This window comes from Salvelinus alpinus, chromosome 19 (assembly GCF_045679555.1).
Source record: "Salvelinus alpinus chromosome 19, SLU_Salpinus.1, whole genome shotgun sequence".
Lineage (NCBI taxonomy): Eukaryota > Metazoa > Chordata > Actinopteri > Salmoniformes > Salmonidae > Salvelinus > Salvelinus alpinus.
In genome coordinates, this window is record NC_092104.1 from 4117434 (window position 1) to 4133746 (window position 16313).

Below are 16313 nucleotides of genomic sequence, written 5' to 3' on the forward strand. Positions count from 1 at the left end.
TCACACAGTGATGTGTAGTTGTTCTTAGCGAGAGATGCAGGGGGAAGTGCCACCTTCATAAACCAAGGACTTCCTTACAGGATGCTAGGCAGAGGTATCGAAAAGGAATATGTGGTGGTGGAGGTGTGTTTGAGAGGAGGGGTGATAGTGGTAGTGAACTACTATAATCCCTGTCAGATATTGGACCTGGAAGTGCTGGGGAGGGTGGAAGGACCAGGATAGAAGTAAGGTAATGTGGTATTGGGATTTGAATGCCCACAACACACTCTAATGACAGTAGCAAGTAGTCATTACCCCATAGTATGCACAATAGGCCGGAGGGATGAGGAGGTGTCAGTGGATGGAGTAGGCAGGTGGGTGTTTGGAAGGGTAAAGTGGGATCAGTTTCAGGAGCTGAGTGAGCAGGTGATGTCTCGGGTGGATTTGAGAGGGGATGTGGATAGTATGAATAACTGGGTGAGAACAGCATTAGTTAGGGCAGCTACTGAGGCGATACCTAAGAGTTCAGGAAGGAGGAGGAGGAGGAAAGCAGTCCCATGGTGGACAGAGGAGTGTGGGGCAATGCTGAGGAGTAGGAACAGGACATTTAGAGTACTGACAAGGTGTCACGCCCTGGCCATAGAGAGACTTTTAATCTCTATTTTGGTTAGGCCAGGGTGTGACTAGGGTGGGCATTCTAGTTTCTTTATTTGGCCGGGTGTGGTTCTCAATCAGAGGCAGTTGTCTATCGTTGTCTCTGATTGAGAATCATACTTAGGTAGCCTTTCTCCCACCTGTGTTTGTGGGTAGTTATTTTCTGTATCGTTTTAGTTACCTTACAGAACTGTTCGTTTCCCGCTTTGTTATTTTTGTTCTAGTGTTCAGATTTAAATAAATATCATGAACACGTAACACGCTGCGCTTTGGTCCACTCCTTCGTCATCAGACGAGCGTTACAGAACTTCCCACCACCAAAGGACAAAGCAGCGTGGCCAGGAGAGGCAGCCCCCCCCAAAAAAAATGGGGGGGCACACGGGGCGTTCGGCGGAGCCGAGGATGGAACCAGAGCCAGTCCGGGTGAACTTGGAGGGGAGCGAAGGTAGTGAAGCAGAGACAGTGAAGGAGTTGATGGGGAGATTGGAGGAGAGAGCTATGAGAGAGCTGCTGTGTTGGTGCATGAGGCACTCGGGTTGATGCATGTCCTCGGGTTGATGTCACCTGAGTCAGCTCTCCATACTCGTCCTGAGGTGTGTGCTAGCCGTCTGGTGAAGACTTTGCCAGCCCCACGCACCAGGCCTCCTGTGCGCCACCCCAGCACTGCACGTCTTGTGGCAGCTTGGCGCTCCAGACCTCCAGTGCGCCTCCACAGCCCGGGGAGTCCTGCGCAGGCTCTACGCACGGTTTCCCCAGTTCGCCAGGAGAACCCAGTGCGGTCTGTTCCAGCTCCCCGCACGTGCCGGGCTAAAGTGGGCATGCAGCCAAGAGGAGCGGTGCAAGTGCTAAGTGACGGTCTCCAGTCCGGAGCCTCCAGCGACGGTCTCCAGTCCGGGGCCCCCAGCGAGGGTGCCCAGTCCGGGGCCCGCAACGAGGGTGCTCAGTCCGGGGCCCGCTACGAGGGTCCCCGCACCAGAGGCGCCACCAAAGTGGGGGGAGCCAGAGGCGGAGGGGGGTCTACGTCCCGCACCAGAGCCGCCGCCGTAAAGGAAGCCCAACCGGACCCTCCCCTTTAGAGTCGAGTTTTGCGTTCGGAGTCCGCACCTTTGGGGGGGGGGTACTGTCACGCCCTGGCCATAGAGAGGCTTTTATTCTCTATTTTGGTTAGGCCAGGGTGTGACTAGGGTGGGCATTCTAGTTTCTTTATTTCTATTTTTTCTGTTTCTTTGTGTTTGACCGGGTATGGTTCTCAATCAGAGGCAGCTGTCTATCGTTGTCTCTGATTGAGAATCATACTTAGGTAGCCTTTTTCCCACCTGTGTTAGTGGGTAGTTCTTTTCTGTATAGTTTTAGTTACCTTACAGAACTGTTTGTTTCTCGCTTTGTTATTTTTGTTCTAGTTTTCAGATTTAAATAAATATCATGAACACGTACCACGCTGCGCTTTGGTCCACTCCTACTTCATCAGACGAGCGTTACACAAGGATGCAGAACTTCCAGCATCTGATTCAGTATAAACAGGCCCAGGCCCTGGTGAATAGAACTATCCGTCAGTCTGATTCAGTATTAACAGGCCCAGGTCCTGGTGAGGAGAACTATCTGTCAGTATGATTCAGTATAAACAGGCCCAGGCCCTGGTGAGGAGAACTATCCGTCAGTCTGATTCAGTATAAACAGGCCCAGGCCCTGGTGAGGAGAACTATCTGTCAGTCTGATTCAGTATAAACAGGCCCAGGCTCTGGTGAGGAGAACTATCTGTCAGTCTGATTCAGTATTAACAGGCCCAGGCCCTGGTGAGGAGAACTATCTGTCAGTCTGATTCAGTATAAACAGGCCCTGGAGAGGAGAACTATCCATCAGTCTGATTCAGTATAAACAGGCCCTGGTGAGGAGAACTATCCATCAGTCTGATTCAGTATAAACAGGCCCTGGTGAGGAGAACTATCTGTCAGGCAAAGAGGTCGTGTTAGCGTCGGTTCTGTGACACCATTATGGTTCTGTGACATACGAGAATGGCTCCTGCTATTTGTAACTTATTTTGTAGATGTCTGTTGTAACAGTCAGTAAGACATGGGAGACCGTAGATGTCTGTTGTCTGTTGTAATGGTCAGTAAGCCAAAGAAAACAGCAGATGTCTGTTGTCTGTTGTAACAGTCAGTAAGCCAGGGGAGACAGTACTGTAGATGTCTGTTGTAACAGTCAGTAAGCCAGGGGAGACATTAGATGCATCTGTGGGAGTGATCGTGGACAGTGAGATCGGAGGTCTGCTCCTACTGTCTCACATGCTGACCACACCGCTCACGTCGCTTGCACATGCGTTGCATAATACATTTACACATGCATGTTATTCAATCATTACACCCACACTGCTCACGCGCGCCAACGGGCGTCTGCGTTGCCAAGCACTAAGATAGAAGTCAGTTCTATTTGTGACGATGAACGCGGTGCAAGTCCTGCCTCTCCCATCTCCTCATTGGTTTGTAGAAGCAGATACCCAACGTGCCATCTCCTCATTGGTTTATAGAAGCAGGTACCCAACGTGCCATCTCCTCATTGGTTGTACCCACGTGGGTGATTGAAAAATTAACTGAGGTCGGTCGGTCGTGGTAATACTATGAAAGTTAGATGCTAATCGCCATATAAAGTCCGAAGAAGAAAAAGCCTGGAAGCAGGGAAGATGACTAGAAACGATTCGGTTGACCGTTTTATGTGTGGATTAATTGTCGTAGTAGAGGACCTTGTGCATTTCAGGTAAAATAACAACTCAAAATGTATATCCCGGGGCAAATTAGCTAGCAACAGAAAGCTAGCTAAATAGGACAAATTAGCTAGCAACTGCAAGCTAGCTAGCTAAATTGCCATAAATGTTTAACGCTTTTCGAGCTGTCCCCAAATGAATATAATTGGTTCAGAGTTTGTTTTGATATTTCAACCTCCGTGTTGTGATCGTGTTTGGTGTGGGGGGGACAAAATCAATTTGCGCACGATGGCGCACGCGTGTGTCCGGTCTGGGCATCGTGTCAGAGTCGGAGTGCTGATCAAGGATTAGGTTTGCCTTTTAGATCATAATGAATAACATGATATGGACGGGGGTGGGGGGGGGGACATGATCCTAGATAAGCACTTCTAATCTTAATTTGTTTTTTAAAAAGTCATAGATTTTTGGGGGGGAGTTTATATGTTTTTGGTTTAATGATGTTGCAAGGCCCCTCAGGAGAACCAGATATGAGATAAACCTGCCAGGCCCCTCAGGAGAACAGGCCATGAGACATCCCAGTCAGGCACCTCAGGAGAACAGGCCATGAGACAAACCAGCCAGGCACCTCAGGAGAACAGGCCATGAGACAAACCAGCCAGGCCCCTAAGGAGAACAGGCCATGAGACAACCCAGCCAGGCCCTTCAAGAGAACAGGCCATGAGACAAACCAGCCAGGCCCCTCAGGAGAACAGGCCATGAGACAAACCAGCCAGGCACCTCAGGAGAACAGGCCATGAGACAAACCAGCCAGGCCCCTAAGGAGAACAGGCCATGAGACAAACCAGTCAGGCCCCTCAGGAGAACAGGCCATGAGATGAGCCAGCCAGGCACCTCAGGAGAACAGGCCATGAGACGAACCAGCCAGGCACCAAAGGAGAACAGGCCATGAGACGAACCAGCCAGGCACGTCAGGAGAACAGGCCATGAGACGAACCAGCCAGGCACCAAAGGAGAACAGGCCATGAGATGAACCAGCCAGGCACCTCAGGAGAACAGGCCATGAGATGGACAGACAAACAAACAGGGAAGACAGATGACACAGGGGACAGCTCATCCTTGTCCATTTTACACTAAAGAAAATGACATTTATCATACTGTTTATCACAATGAGACACATGAGATGTGGATGTGCCCATTTGCAGGACTATTTGCTTTACCAGACAAAGATTAAGCCGATAGTCCTGGACTAAACTGCTTACAGCCAGTTGAGAGAATGTTTTGGTTTATAAGCTGATAGTCCTGGACTAAACTGCTAACAGCCAGTTGAGAGAATGTTTTGGTTTATAAGCTGATAGTCCTGGACTAAACTGCTAACAGCCAGTTGAGAGAATATTTAGGTTTATAAGCCGATAGTCCTGGACTAAACTGCTAACAGCCAGTTGAGAGAATGTTTTGGTTTATAAGCCGATAGTCCAGGACTAAACTGCTTACAGCCAGTTGAGAGAATGTTTTGGTTTATAAGCTGATAGTCCTGGACTAAACTGCTAACAGCCAGTTGAGAGAATGTTTTGGTTTATAAGCCGATAGTCCTGGACTAAACTGCTAACAGCCAGTTGAGAGAATGTTTTGATTTATAAGCTGATAGTCCTGGACTAAACTGCTTACAGCCAGTTGAGAGAATGTTTTGATTTATAAGCTGATAGTCCTGGACTAAACTGCTTACAGCCAGTTGAGAGAATGTTTTGGTTTATAAGCCGATAGTCCTGGACTAAACTGCTTACAGCCAGTTGAGAGAATGTTTTGGTTTATAAGCTGATAGTCCTGGACTAAACTGCTAACAGCCAGTTGAGAGAATGTTTTGATTTATAAGCTGATAGTCCTGGACTAAACTGCTTACAGCCAGTTGAGAGAATGTTTTGGTTTATAAGCTGATAGTCCTGGACTAAACTGCTTACAGCCAGTTGAGAGAATGTTTTGGTTTATAAGCTGATAGTCCAGGACTAAACTGCTAACAGCCAGTTGAGAGAATGTTTTGGTTTATAAGCCGATAGTCCTGGACTAAACTGCTAACAGCCAGTTGAGAGAATGTTTTGGTTTATAAGCCGATAGTCCTGGACTAAACTGCTTACAGCCAGTTGAGAGAATGTTTTGATTTATAAGCTGATAGTCCTGGACTAAACTGCTTACAGCCAGTTGAGAGAATGTTTTGGTTTATAAGCTGATAGTCCTGGACTAAACTGTTGACAGCCAGTTGAGAGAATATTTTGATGTAGTTGTGTTTTATATGTTCTCTCTGGGATTGTAACAGCAGCAGTTTAGCTGTCATGCACTGAATTGTAGTGTATGCAATGGGGTTTATTTTATCAACCCATGAAATGCAATAACACTCGTTGTTGGGGACAATAAACCATTTCTGAACAGAATAAGTTATCATTTATTCCACAGGGGGAAATGTTTGTAAGATTTTTTTCATTTTTTTTCAAAAGAAATTATTCAAATGAAACATGAAAGAGATCTCATTACGAGGCTTCTTATACAATAATTTCCTGCTGGCTATTTGGGTCCGTTTGTATGGCGGCTCAAATTATAACACAAATCAACTCACAGTTAAGAATAAACCTTTAGAATAATTACAAAAAAAATCTCAAAAAATATAACCAGAAATTCATACAATACAAGCACAATTTACATACAACTAGTCTGTAGGACTGACGAAAAAAGGACTTTAGTGTTTGAGGTGGTGATGCTGTTTGAACACTAGATGGCAGCATCGTATTGGGAACATCATAGCTATAGGCAACATATAACAAAACAATACCACCCCATGTGTTGCTACTGATAGTCAAACCATCCCCATTACACAAACTCAATGTGTTTGAGAAAAGATTTGAGAAAAGATGCTTCCCCTCTTTCGTGCTTCGCCAAAGTGTGTCTTAAATAGTTTAGTGAACCCGGCAATAAATTAAAAGATTTACTGTGAAATTTGAGTTTGTGTTGTCAAAAGCTCGTTAGCCAAAAGTATCTGATTTGTGTTTAGAAAAGGAAATGTGGATGTAATTTAACTTCAAACCCTGGTCTTGTAGTCTAACTTTATCTCAACAGATTTTAACATCATTTGATTCTGTTATTTTCTGGTAAATTAATGCAATTCTGATTTCTTCACCAGCTTGAAAACATCCGACTGGGATGTTATGATTTATTTGAGTTTGAGTTTTCAACCAATGTGAATTCAACATCAAATCAACAAAACCTTTCACCATGACATTGGATTTAGGTTAAAAGTTGGGTGAAAAAATGACAACGCCGCCCCTACATTGATTGCTTTTTCCAAATCCAATCAGGTTTCCACGTTGATTCGACGTCATCACGCTGAATTAGTTGGTTGAAATGACATGGAAACAAAGGTGATTTGCCCAGTGGGATATGTTATTGAATAGTTAAATGTAGGCCGACCTGAATCCAAATATGTACTGCTTACTGTATAGGCACAGTCAATACGATTGCTGAAAAATGCATTTCGATGAGTCAATGTCAAGTATTCCAATAATTTAAATACCATAGATATATTCAAATGACGAAATTAATACATTTTAAACCGTGTGCATAATGACGAAACATATTATTGTCCCTGAGTGAAATAGTCACGTTTTTCTAATTATTTTTTTATATTTTTATTAGTTTAAATGTATTTTTTTTTTATCTGTAAATTTGTGTTTTGCCTGACAGTCCTAATATTCGCCATCCATGTCAACGCTTGACGAGTGTTTGGAGATGAGGGAGAATAGGCTATATTTCAAGGGAGGGGTTGCTTTATTGCGTTATTTATCGGTGGTTTTCGGAAAAAGCGTAGTTATTCGGTGGTTTTCGGGCAAAAGCGGTGTTTTGTCGGTGGTTTTCGGAAAAAGACTTACTGGCTACAACATAGAGTAGTTACATAATTAGCGTCGTTACAAACATCCCTCGGTGCACTTGTCTTGACAAGCCAGTTGTATAACCAACAGTCTCCAGAAGAAGTCACCAGCGGACCTCAGTACAGACCTTTCCGTGTTCCATGGAGGACAGCTGATGTTCTAGCCTACATAGATAGTATTTAATGTAATACTCTCCTTCACACTAAAGACTATTCGGAAACAGGGATAGTTATATTTATCAGCTTGACCTGACAGAGAAACCCAAACAACTGTCTCATCTAATATTATCATCCCTTCCTGCATGTACTCTGAAATCTATTATTGTAGGCAGCATGGACAGGTCATTCCAATAGACTAGTCATATAAAAAGATTAACACATTTATCTGCAGTTGTTGGGGGGGGAATCCTTTATAACCGAGTCATCTGAAGTTGGGGAATTGCCGGCCTGGAGTCTTGAAATGCATTTTGTCTGTTTTATGTGGATGAAATATTGATAGGTGACATATAGGTTATATGAATATTAGCGTGGCAATTCTTTAACATTATAATTACAGTAGGTGTTATTACTATTATAATTAAACCTATTGGTGTTAGTAGTGCTAGATTCAGTAGGCCTAGTATAAATAGTTTATGGTTACCATAGTAGTGGCCTATACTTTTATTTTGCCATCAAAGTAGGGATGATTGGAATGTATTTAATTAATTGAGGTCACACTGAAATAGACCAGGTCATATACATTAACAGCTGGTAGATGCTGGTCCTGCTAGTCTCCTTATTGTTGCTCTGTGTCTTGTTGCTCCTCTGTTGTTTTGTAATTTGTAATTTTTCTTGATTAAGAATACGCCAATAAGCAAGTAATCTGCTATCAAGTGCACTTTTATGACACTATTTTGGTCAGACAGAGAAAAGTGCGACTATAGATGTCACCTGATTAGGATTGAAAGAAAACATTTTTGTGGGGGGGGGGGGGGAATCCCTCTCTCCCTCTCCCTCTCCCTACCCCCACGGACCAGAAGACCGCCCACCACAGATGACCCCTTATAGATTTTAAAAAGAGACGCTGCATTCTCAGACTGACATTCATTCAGCACTCACTGCCACCTTTAAACATATTTACTCTGTTCGCTTAGCTGCTAGTGTCCCGATACCCGATACCTTGCTCACTTCACTTCGTCTCCAGCACCATGCTCAGGATGCTACAGAAACTCCGGCTCCAGCCAGGGATGATTCTATTATTGATATGGCTCTGTCATTTCATGGAAGATCAAAAAGTACAAGGTATATTATTATTATATTTTCCAAATCTTTTCGACCCCCCCCCCCCCCTCAACAAAAAAAACTTTTACTGCAAAGTGTAACCTATTCTGTCTGCGTCTTGATGTGAATTGTAACGGTGACAGAATTTCCAGTGTTGCAAACGTTTCAAAAAAAGTTCTACGTTCTTTCCATTCGGTTTGAAATGGCTCACTATCAGATTGACTGTACTAAACAGGTGCCATTAGGGTCGTTTCAACGAGATGTTATTGCAACTTTTCTAGCCCACGCGATCAAGGCAAATGGAATTACATTTTTAGATCGACTTTCTTTTTTCTCCCACTTGCTCTCCAAGTCTGTAATACTTGGAATTTTTTGTTAGGTTCACGGATTGCCATATTCACCAGTCCAATACGGTCAGTATGATGGGACGCAGCAGTGTGGTGTGGCTGTATACACATTTACCTTAAACTGAGATAGAGTTGGAGACGGTGCATGGCAGAGAAAAATGCTTGAAATTTGTGAGCACGTATTATTTGACCTATAGAATGTCGTTTATGTGCAGCCAACCCATTTCCGATCTATTTGCCACGTGGAGATCGTTATTATCTTTGTTATTGTTACATTGATAATGATTGAATACAGTTGCTGATAATGATGCTCATAAACAACATCATGACAGAAAATGTCCCTTCATTTTCTGCCGCTGAAATTAACGTCAACAATGTAAACCGTTTTAAATGCACCCTAAAAAAAAAAAGTTACAAATTACTCGTATTAGTTAGTGTCCATATGTGTCTTTGGGCAAAGTGTTGTTTTGTTAGCTATTCGTAAAATGCTGGTCTCGGTGTGATCTGTGTCCACGGATGCGAATTGCTAAAATATATTTGGAACAAAGTTTACACAACCATGCGTAAAAAGTTCATGCGTATAGTTCAGCATCAACGTTCAAGAATGTCAATAATAGGATACAGTTGCTCTGGACTGTTATACTCGGACACAGAATGGATAGGCAATATAACTAGATTGCTCCACTGTCTGCATTTTGAACATGGATAACTCAGTACTTTGTGTATAGTTCTATCATACCGGCTGTCAGTATTGAACATTGGTGATGGGATAACCAAGTGTTAAAAGATTTTCATTACGATGGAGAAAAAAAACCTGACCCAGACACGTGTTGTGTCTGGATCAGTAACTCAGCGCCTTGGCTTCAGACTTTAATAAGACTGGGACGTTTTGATGTTTGTTTCCAGCTGGTAACTGCTGGTTACAGCAAGGGAAGAACGGGAGGTGTCAGGTGCTCTACGTGCCGGGGATGAGCCGAGAGGAGTGCTGTAGAAGCGGGAGGCTGGGGACGTCATGGACCGAGGAGGATGTACCCAACAGCACCTTGTTCCGGTGGATGATCTTTAACGGCGGAGCCCCCAACTGCTTACTCTGCAAAGGTTCACGCTTTATTAGTCGTATGTATGGGATACACATGTTATACAGTATACACGTCTAACGAAATGCTTTCTTGCAGGTTCCTTCTCCACAATGCAACAGCAATAAGAACGAATACAATTTAAGAATAGGGAACATAAAGTAAATGTCTCATTGAATATAATAAACATTTTAGCATTAGTATAATACATGAAGGCACAATTTATAGTCCAATATTTACACGTGTTTTGGGAAAGGGGGATTGGCGGAAATTGTTTAAATGGAGGTGTATTTAGACATTAAAGAGTCTGGTAGCAACAGTTGTGACTTGTGTATAAAACAATGTGCAACTTCATTTATATTTAAGTGGAAACTCAATTAGACACATTTGTCTACACGTTTATTATTTAGTTATTTAGTTATTGATCTCGTTGCGTCTTAAACATTGTCTGCTCTCCAATAATTGTATTTCATATCATTTAATAAACTTGATATCTCTTCTACTCCAGAAACGTGTGACGACGTGGACTGTGGACCTGGAAAGAGATGCAAGATGAACAGGAGAAGCAAGCCGCGCTGCGTCTGCGCTCCAGACTGCTCCAACGTGACTTGGAAAGGACCTGTCTGCGGGTCGGATGGAAAGACGTACAGAGACGAGTGTGCGTTGCTCAAGTCCAAATGTAAAGTCCATCTGGACCTGGATGTGCAGTACCAGGGCAAATGCAAGAGTAAGTCCACCTGGCAAGCAAGGCCCAATGCATAAAAAAATAACATCAGCTACTTATTCATATCCAAGTCTTTGGAACCTTTTCCCATTATAATTGGTCTTTTGACCAATCACATCAGATCTTTTCACATCAGATCTAATTGGTCAAAAGACCAATTAGTGAAACAAAGATCAGAATTGGGCAGCCTGTCTAAAGGCAGCCAATGGGAGGCCTGTCTAAAGGCAGCCAATGGAAGGCCTGTCTAAAGGCAGCCAATGGAAGGCCTGTCTAAAGGCAGCCAATGGAAGGCCTGTCTAAAGGCAGCCAATGGAAGGCCTGTCTAAAGGCAGCCAATGGAAGGCCTGTCTAAAGGCAGCCAATGGGATTCAGTCTGATTGCATTTTATTTGATCACAGTGAGTAACGGTCGATTCACCGGTGTTTAATTAAGGGACATCTTGAGTATACATCTGGTTGGCTTGTTACTCTACTGATATGAACCACCGTATTCATTTGACTCCCTTTCGTTCTGACAGAGACCTGCCGTGACGTCTTATGCCCGGGAAGCTCCACGTGCGTCGTGGACCAGACAAACAACGCGTACTGTGTGACCTGTAATCGGATCTGCCCCGAACAGACGTCACCGGAGCAGTTCCTGTGTGGCAACGACGGGATCATATACACCAGCGCGTGCCATCTGAGAAGGGCCACATGTCTCCTGGGAACATCCATAGGAGTAGCATACCAGGGGAAATGCATCAGTAAGTAGTGTCTCCTGGGAACATCCATAGGAGTAGCATACCAGGGGAAATGCATCAGTAAGTAGTGTCTCCTGGGAACATCCATAGGAGTAGCATACCAGGGGAAATGCATCAGTAAGTAGTGTCTCCTGGGAACATGCATAGGAGTAGCATACCAGGGGAAATGCATCAGTAAGTAGTGTCTCCTGGGAACATGCATAGGAGTAGCATACCAGGGGAAATGCATCAGTAAGTAGTGTCTCCTGGGAACATGCATAGGAGTAGCATATCACGAGGAAATGCATCAGTCAGTAGTGTCTCCTGGGAACATGCATAGGAGTAGCATACCAAGGGGAAATGCATCAGTCAGTAGGGCTAAGCTTTTGAAGCAACAGTATATAATACAGCTTATTATATACAAACTTTAGCCCCTACCCTCGAGACACGTAACCATGTGGTTTATACATGTCCAATTCTCTCAGGCTGCATTTACACAGGCATCCAAATTCAGATCTTTCACTACTAATTGGTCTTTTGACCAATCAGATCAGATCTTTCACCACTAATTGGTCTTTTGACCAATCAGATCAGATCTTTTCACCACTAATTGGTCTTTTGACCAATCAGATCAGATCTTTTCACCACTAATTGGTCTTTTGACCAATCAGATCAGATCTTTTTAGCTACGTTCACACAGCACACGCAAAGCTGTCCAGAGCTAAAAGAAGCGCCCATCTATCTAGTCGCTGAGCTTATATATTTTCAGGGAAAGTGATTTACAAAAGTAAACCTTCAATAAGTGAACAGACTAGCAATACGCAGGCTACTGTTGCTAGTCTGCTATTTGAAAGCTACAAAACATTCTTTCTCGTTAGTCTTGACTAACTTACTGTAGCCAGGTCCATATCTCTTTTGGAACGCAATTGTCTTAAAGGGACAGGGTCCTATTTTACAACGTTAAAATGAGTTACATTGCTAAATTATATGAAACTGCTTTTTGAATACACATCATAATAACAAAACGTAGCTTATTAACAGCTGAATATAAAGAGAAAGCCTGCTGACCTATAGTCTCTGCATGACCCCAATGCATTTAAAAACAACACCATGTCCGACACCAAGTTAATATTGAACCCTGTCATAGCCCAGAGTTTTACCTGACCAGATCATGAGATCAGAAAAAAACTCCAGGCCCCAGAAAAGACATAAACCAACTTTTGAACCTGTTGTACCACCACTGCCCAGGGCTTCAAGCCTCCTCCTGCACCCTCTCTCGCTATCTCCCAACCTGTTGTACCACCACTGCCCAGGGCTTCAAGCCTCCTCCTGCACCCTCTCTCGCTATCTCCCAACCTGTTGTACCACCACTGCCCAGGGCGTTAAGCCTCCTCCTGCACCCTCTCTCGCTATCTCCCAACCTGTTGTACCACCACTGCCCAGGGCTTCAAGCCTCCTCCTGCATCCTCTCTAGCTATCTCCCAACCCTTAACATTTCTGTTGCATCTCGCGCCTTAGAAATCAAATCAAATCAAATGTATTTATAAAGCCCTTCGTACATCAGCTGATATCTCAAAGTGCTGTACAGAAACCCAGCCTAAAACCCCAAACAGCGAGCAATGCAGGTGTAGAAGCACGGTGGCTAGGAAAAACTCCCTAGAAAGGCCAAAACCTAGGAAGAAACCTAGAGAGGAACCAGGCTATGAGGGGTGGCCAGTCCTCTTCTGGCTGTGCCGGGTGGAGATTATAACAGAACATGGCCAAGATGTTCAAATGTTCATAAATGACCAGCATGGTCAAATAATAATCAGGAGTAAATGTCAGTTAGCTTTTCATAGCCGATTATTAAGAGTATCTCTACCGCTCCTGCAGTCTCTAGAGAGTTGAAAACAGCAGGTCTGGGACAGGTAGCACGTCCGGTGAACAGGTCAGGGTTCCATAGCCGCAGGCAGAACAGTTGTCCATCACACATGTAAACAACTAGCTTGCCCGCTCTGGAGCTAAATGTTTAAAATATATATCTATATATATCACAGGTTAAAAAAGGAACTGAATGGAACAATTTAAACCATTACTTTTATTTTGTTCGAACTAGAATTGTATTATGCTGGTCGGAACAGTGGAACAGAATGAAAATGAAAATACTGGTTCTGTTCCCGAAGGAAATGATTGGAAAAGGATTTCAGTTCTTAACCATGCTGTACAGTACTTACAATATAGTCTGAATGTAGGCTTTACCATAGAAATGGAATCTATAGAAGGGACTTAGAGCCCCTAACCCTGGCAATTTGACTGGTAAATTCATGGGTATTCATTCTATACATTCTATTTCTATGGCCTGTACCTCATAGGCTGCTTCTCTTTGCCAACATTTTAGTTGTTTTTAGTCCACTCTGCCAACATTCCACATAAATGGAGGTTCCCCAAGCAGAGCCATTGAAGCTGTGGATGTCCAGTTCAGTATACCTGGGACTACTTTGTACTTGTTACTGTTTAGAATATGATGGACGTCTGATTGTTTCCTGAAGTTGGCAACATTACCCACAACACAGCTGAGGACGTTTTTCCTCCCTACTACAATGATACTTGACCACACATGACCTAACATAGGACATGACTCACTACGACCCACTACGGTTACATGGTTATATGACTCAATACGACCCGCTGTGACCCACTACGGTTACATGGTGATATGACTCACCACGACCCACTACGGTTACATGGTTATATGACTCAATACGACCCGCTGTGACCCACTACGGTTACATGGTTATATGACTCAATACGACCCGCTGTGACCCACTACGGTTACATGGTGATATGACTCACCACGACCCACTACGGTTACATGGTTATATGACTCAATACGACCCGCTGTGACCCACTACGGTTACATGGTTATATGACTCAATACGACCCGCTGTGACCCACTACGGTTACATGGTGATATGACTCACCACGACCCACTACGGTTACATGGTTATTTGACTCAATATGACCCACTACGGTCACATGGTTATATGACTGCATACGACCCACTACGGTTACATGGTTATATGACTCACCACGACCCACTACGGTTACATGGTTATATGACTCACCACGACCCACTACGGTTACATTGTGATGTGCCAAGCAGCACCAAAGATGACCTAACATAGGACATGGCTCACTATGACCCACTATGGTTACATGGTTATATGACTCCATACGACCCACTACGGTTACATTGTGATATGACTCACCACGACCCACTACGGTTACATGGTGATATGCCAAGCAGCACCAAAGATGACCTAACATAGGACATGGCTCACTATGACCCACTACGATTACATGGTTATTTGACTCAATATGACCCACTACGGTTACATGGTGATGTGCCAAGCAGCACCAACGAGGCGACCGTCTGATAAGTTCTGTCGTTCTTCTCCTCTCTCTCTCTGGCTCCAGAGGCCAAGTCGTGCCAGGACATCCAGTGCAGTGCGGGGAAGAAGTGTCTATGGGATGCCAGGATGAGCCGAGGCCGCTGCTCCCTCTGTGACGAGGCGTGTCCGGAGAGCCGGATGGACGAGGCGGTGTGCGCCAGCGACAACACCACCTACCCGTCAGAGTGTGCTATGAAGCAGACTGCCTGCTCTCTGCGAACGCTCCTGGAGGTTAAGCATTCAGGATCTTGCAACTGTAAGTAATCGCCACAGCAAAAGACAATTCCATGATCTTTCCCAACAATAATCCCTCCCTCGTCTCGTCTTGAGCCCCCGCCCCTGCAAACTCCTACTCCGCCCCCCCGTCCACCCACCCACCCGGCACAGCTCAGCTCAGCTTAACGCATCTGAAAGGACTTGAGAATGGGAGAACTTGCATGATGTTGTCTGTGTTGCTGGCTTCTCTAACAAAAAACAACAAATCTGCAAAAACAAACGAAAAAGTTAAAATATATATATATATCAACAGGTTAAGGACAGTTCAAAAGATAACTATTTTTTTGGGGGGGGAGAGGTCGAGATGCTAACTCCATGAAACTAACAAGAGACTAACTTTTACAATTAGAACAGTGAAATGTTCAGTATTTAACATCTAGTTTGTGGTCATAATCTCATAGTAATCTGTTACATTTCACTTCCGTGCAGTTTTTTATTTTTTTTAATTGTCATAGTTATTATTTTATTTTTCATCTAGACAGGCAGATAATGGTAATATCTTTACAGCTTCAACATTCCATGGTCACATTGCTAATTTTATGTTAATAATGCATAGTTTTTTATTTTGGGGTGTAATCAATAAATTCAAAATAGACTATGTCTGTAACGGCATACACCGCTCTGCTAACATGTAATATAGAGTCAGAATGAAAACATACACCACTCTGCTAACATGTAATATAGAGTCAGAATGAAAACATACACCACTCTGTTAACATGTAATATAGAGTCAGAATGAAAACACACACCGCTCTGTTAACATGTAATATAGAGTCAGAATGAAAACATACACCACTCTGTTAACATGTAATATAGAGTCAGAATGAAAACACACACCGCTCTGTTAACATGTAATATAGAGTCAGAATGAAAACATACACCACTCTGTTAACATGTAATATAGAGTCAGAATGAAAACACACACCGCTCTGTTAACATGTAATATAGAGTCAGAATGAAAACACACACCACTCTGTTAACATGTAATATAGAGTCAGAATGAAAACACACACCGCTCTGTTAACATGTAATATAGAGTCAGAATGAAAACACACACCGCTCTGTTAACATGTAATATAGAGTCAGAATGAAAACACACACCACTCTGTTAACATGTAATATAGAGTCAGAATGAAAACATACACCACTCTGCTAACATGTAATATAGAGTCAGAATGGAAACATACACCACTCTGCTAACATGTAGTATAGAGTCAGAATGAAAACACACACCACTCTG

General features: G+C 43.6%; 1 protein-coding gene across 2 annotated transcripts; it reads left to right on the forward strand.

Moving 5' to 3' along the window:
- The first annotated feature begins 8297 nt into the window (after window positions 1–8297).
- LOC139544894 (follistatin-A-like) lies at window positions 8298–16292 on the forward strand. 2 transcript variants are annotated; one of them, XM_071352070.1, is made up of 5 exons: window positions 8298–8522; window positions 9755–9964; window positions 10433–10651; window positions 11166–11390; window positions 14823–16292. In XM_071352070.1, exons 1-5 carry the CDS (start codon window positions 8429–8431, stop codon window positions 15059–15061), a joined length of 987 nt encoding a protein of 328 aa, XP_071208171.1. In that variant the 5' UTR covers window positions 8298–8428; the 3' UTR covers window positions 15062–16292. The 2 variants fall into 2 exon arrangements, with proteins under 2 accessions (XP_071208171.1, XP_071208172.1); XM_071352071.1 differs by having other exon boundaries at window positions 8300–8522; window positions 9755–9946.
- Window positions 16293–16313: the final 21 nt, after the last annotated feature.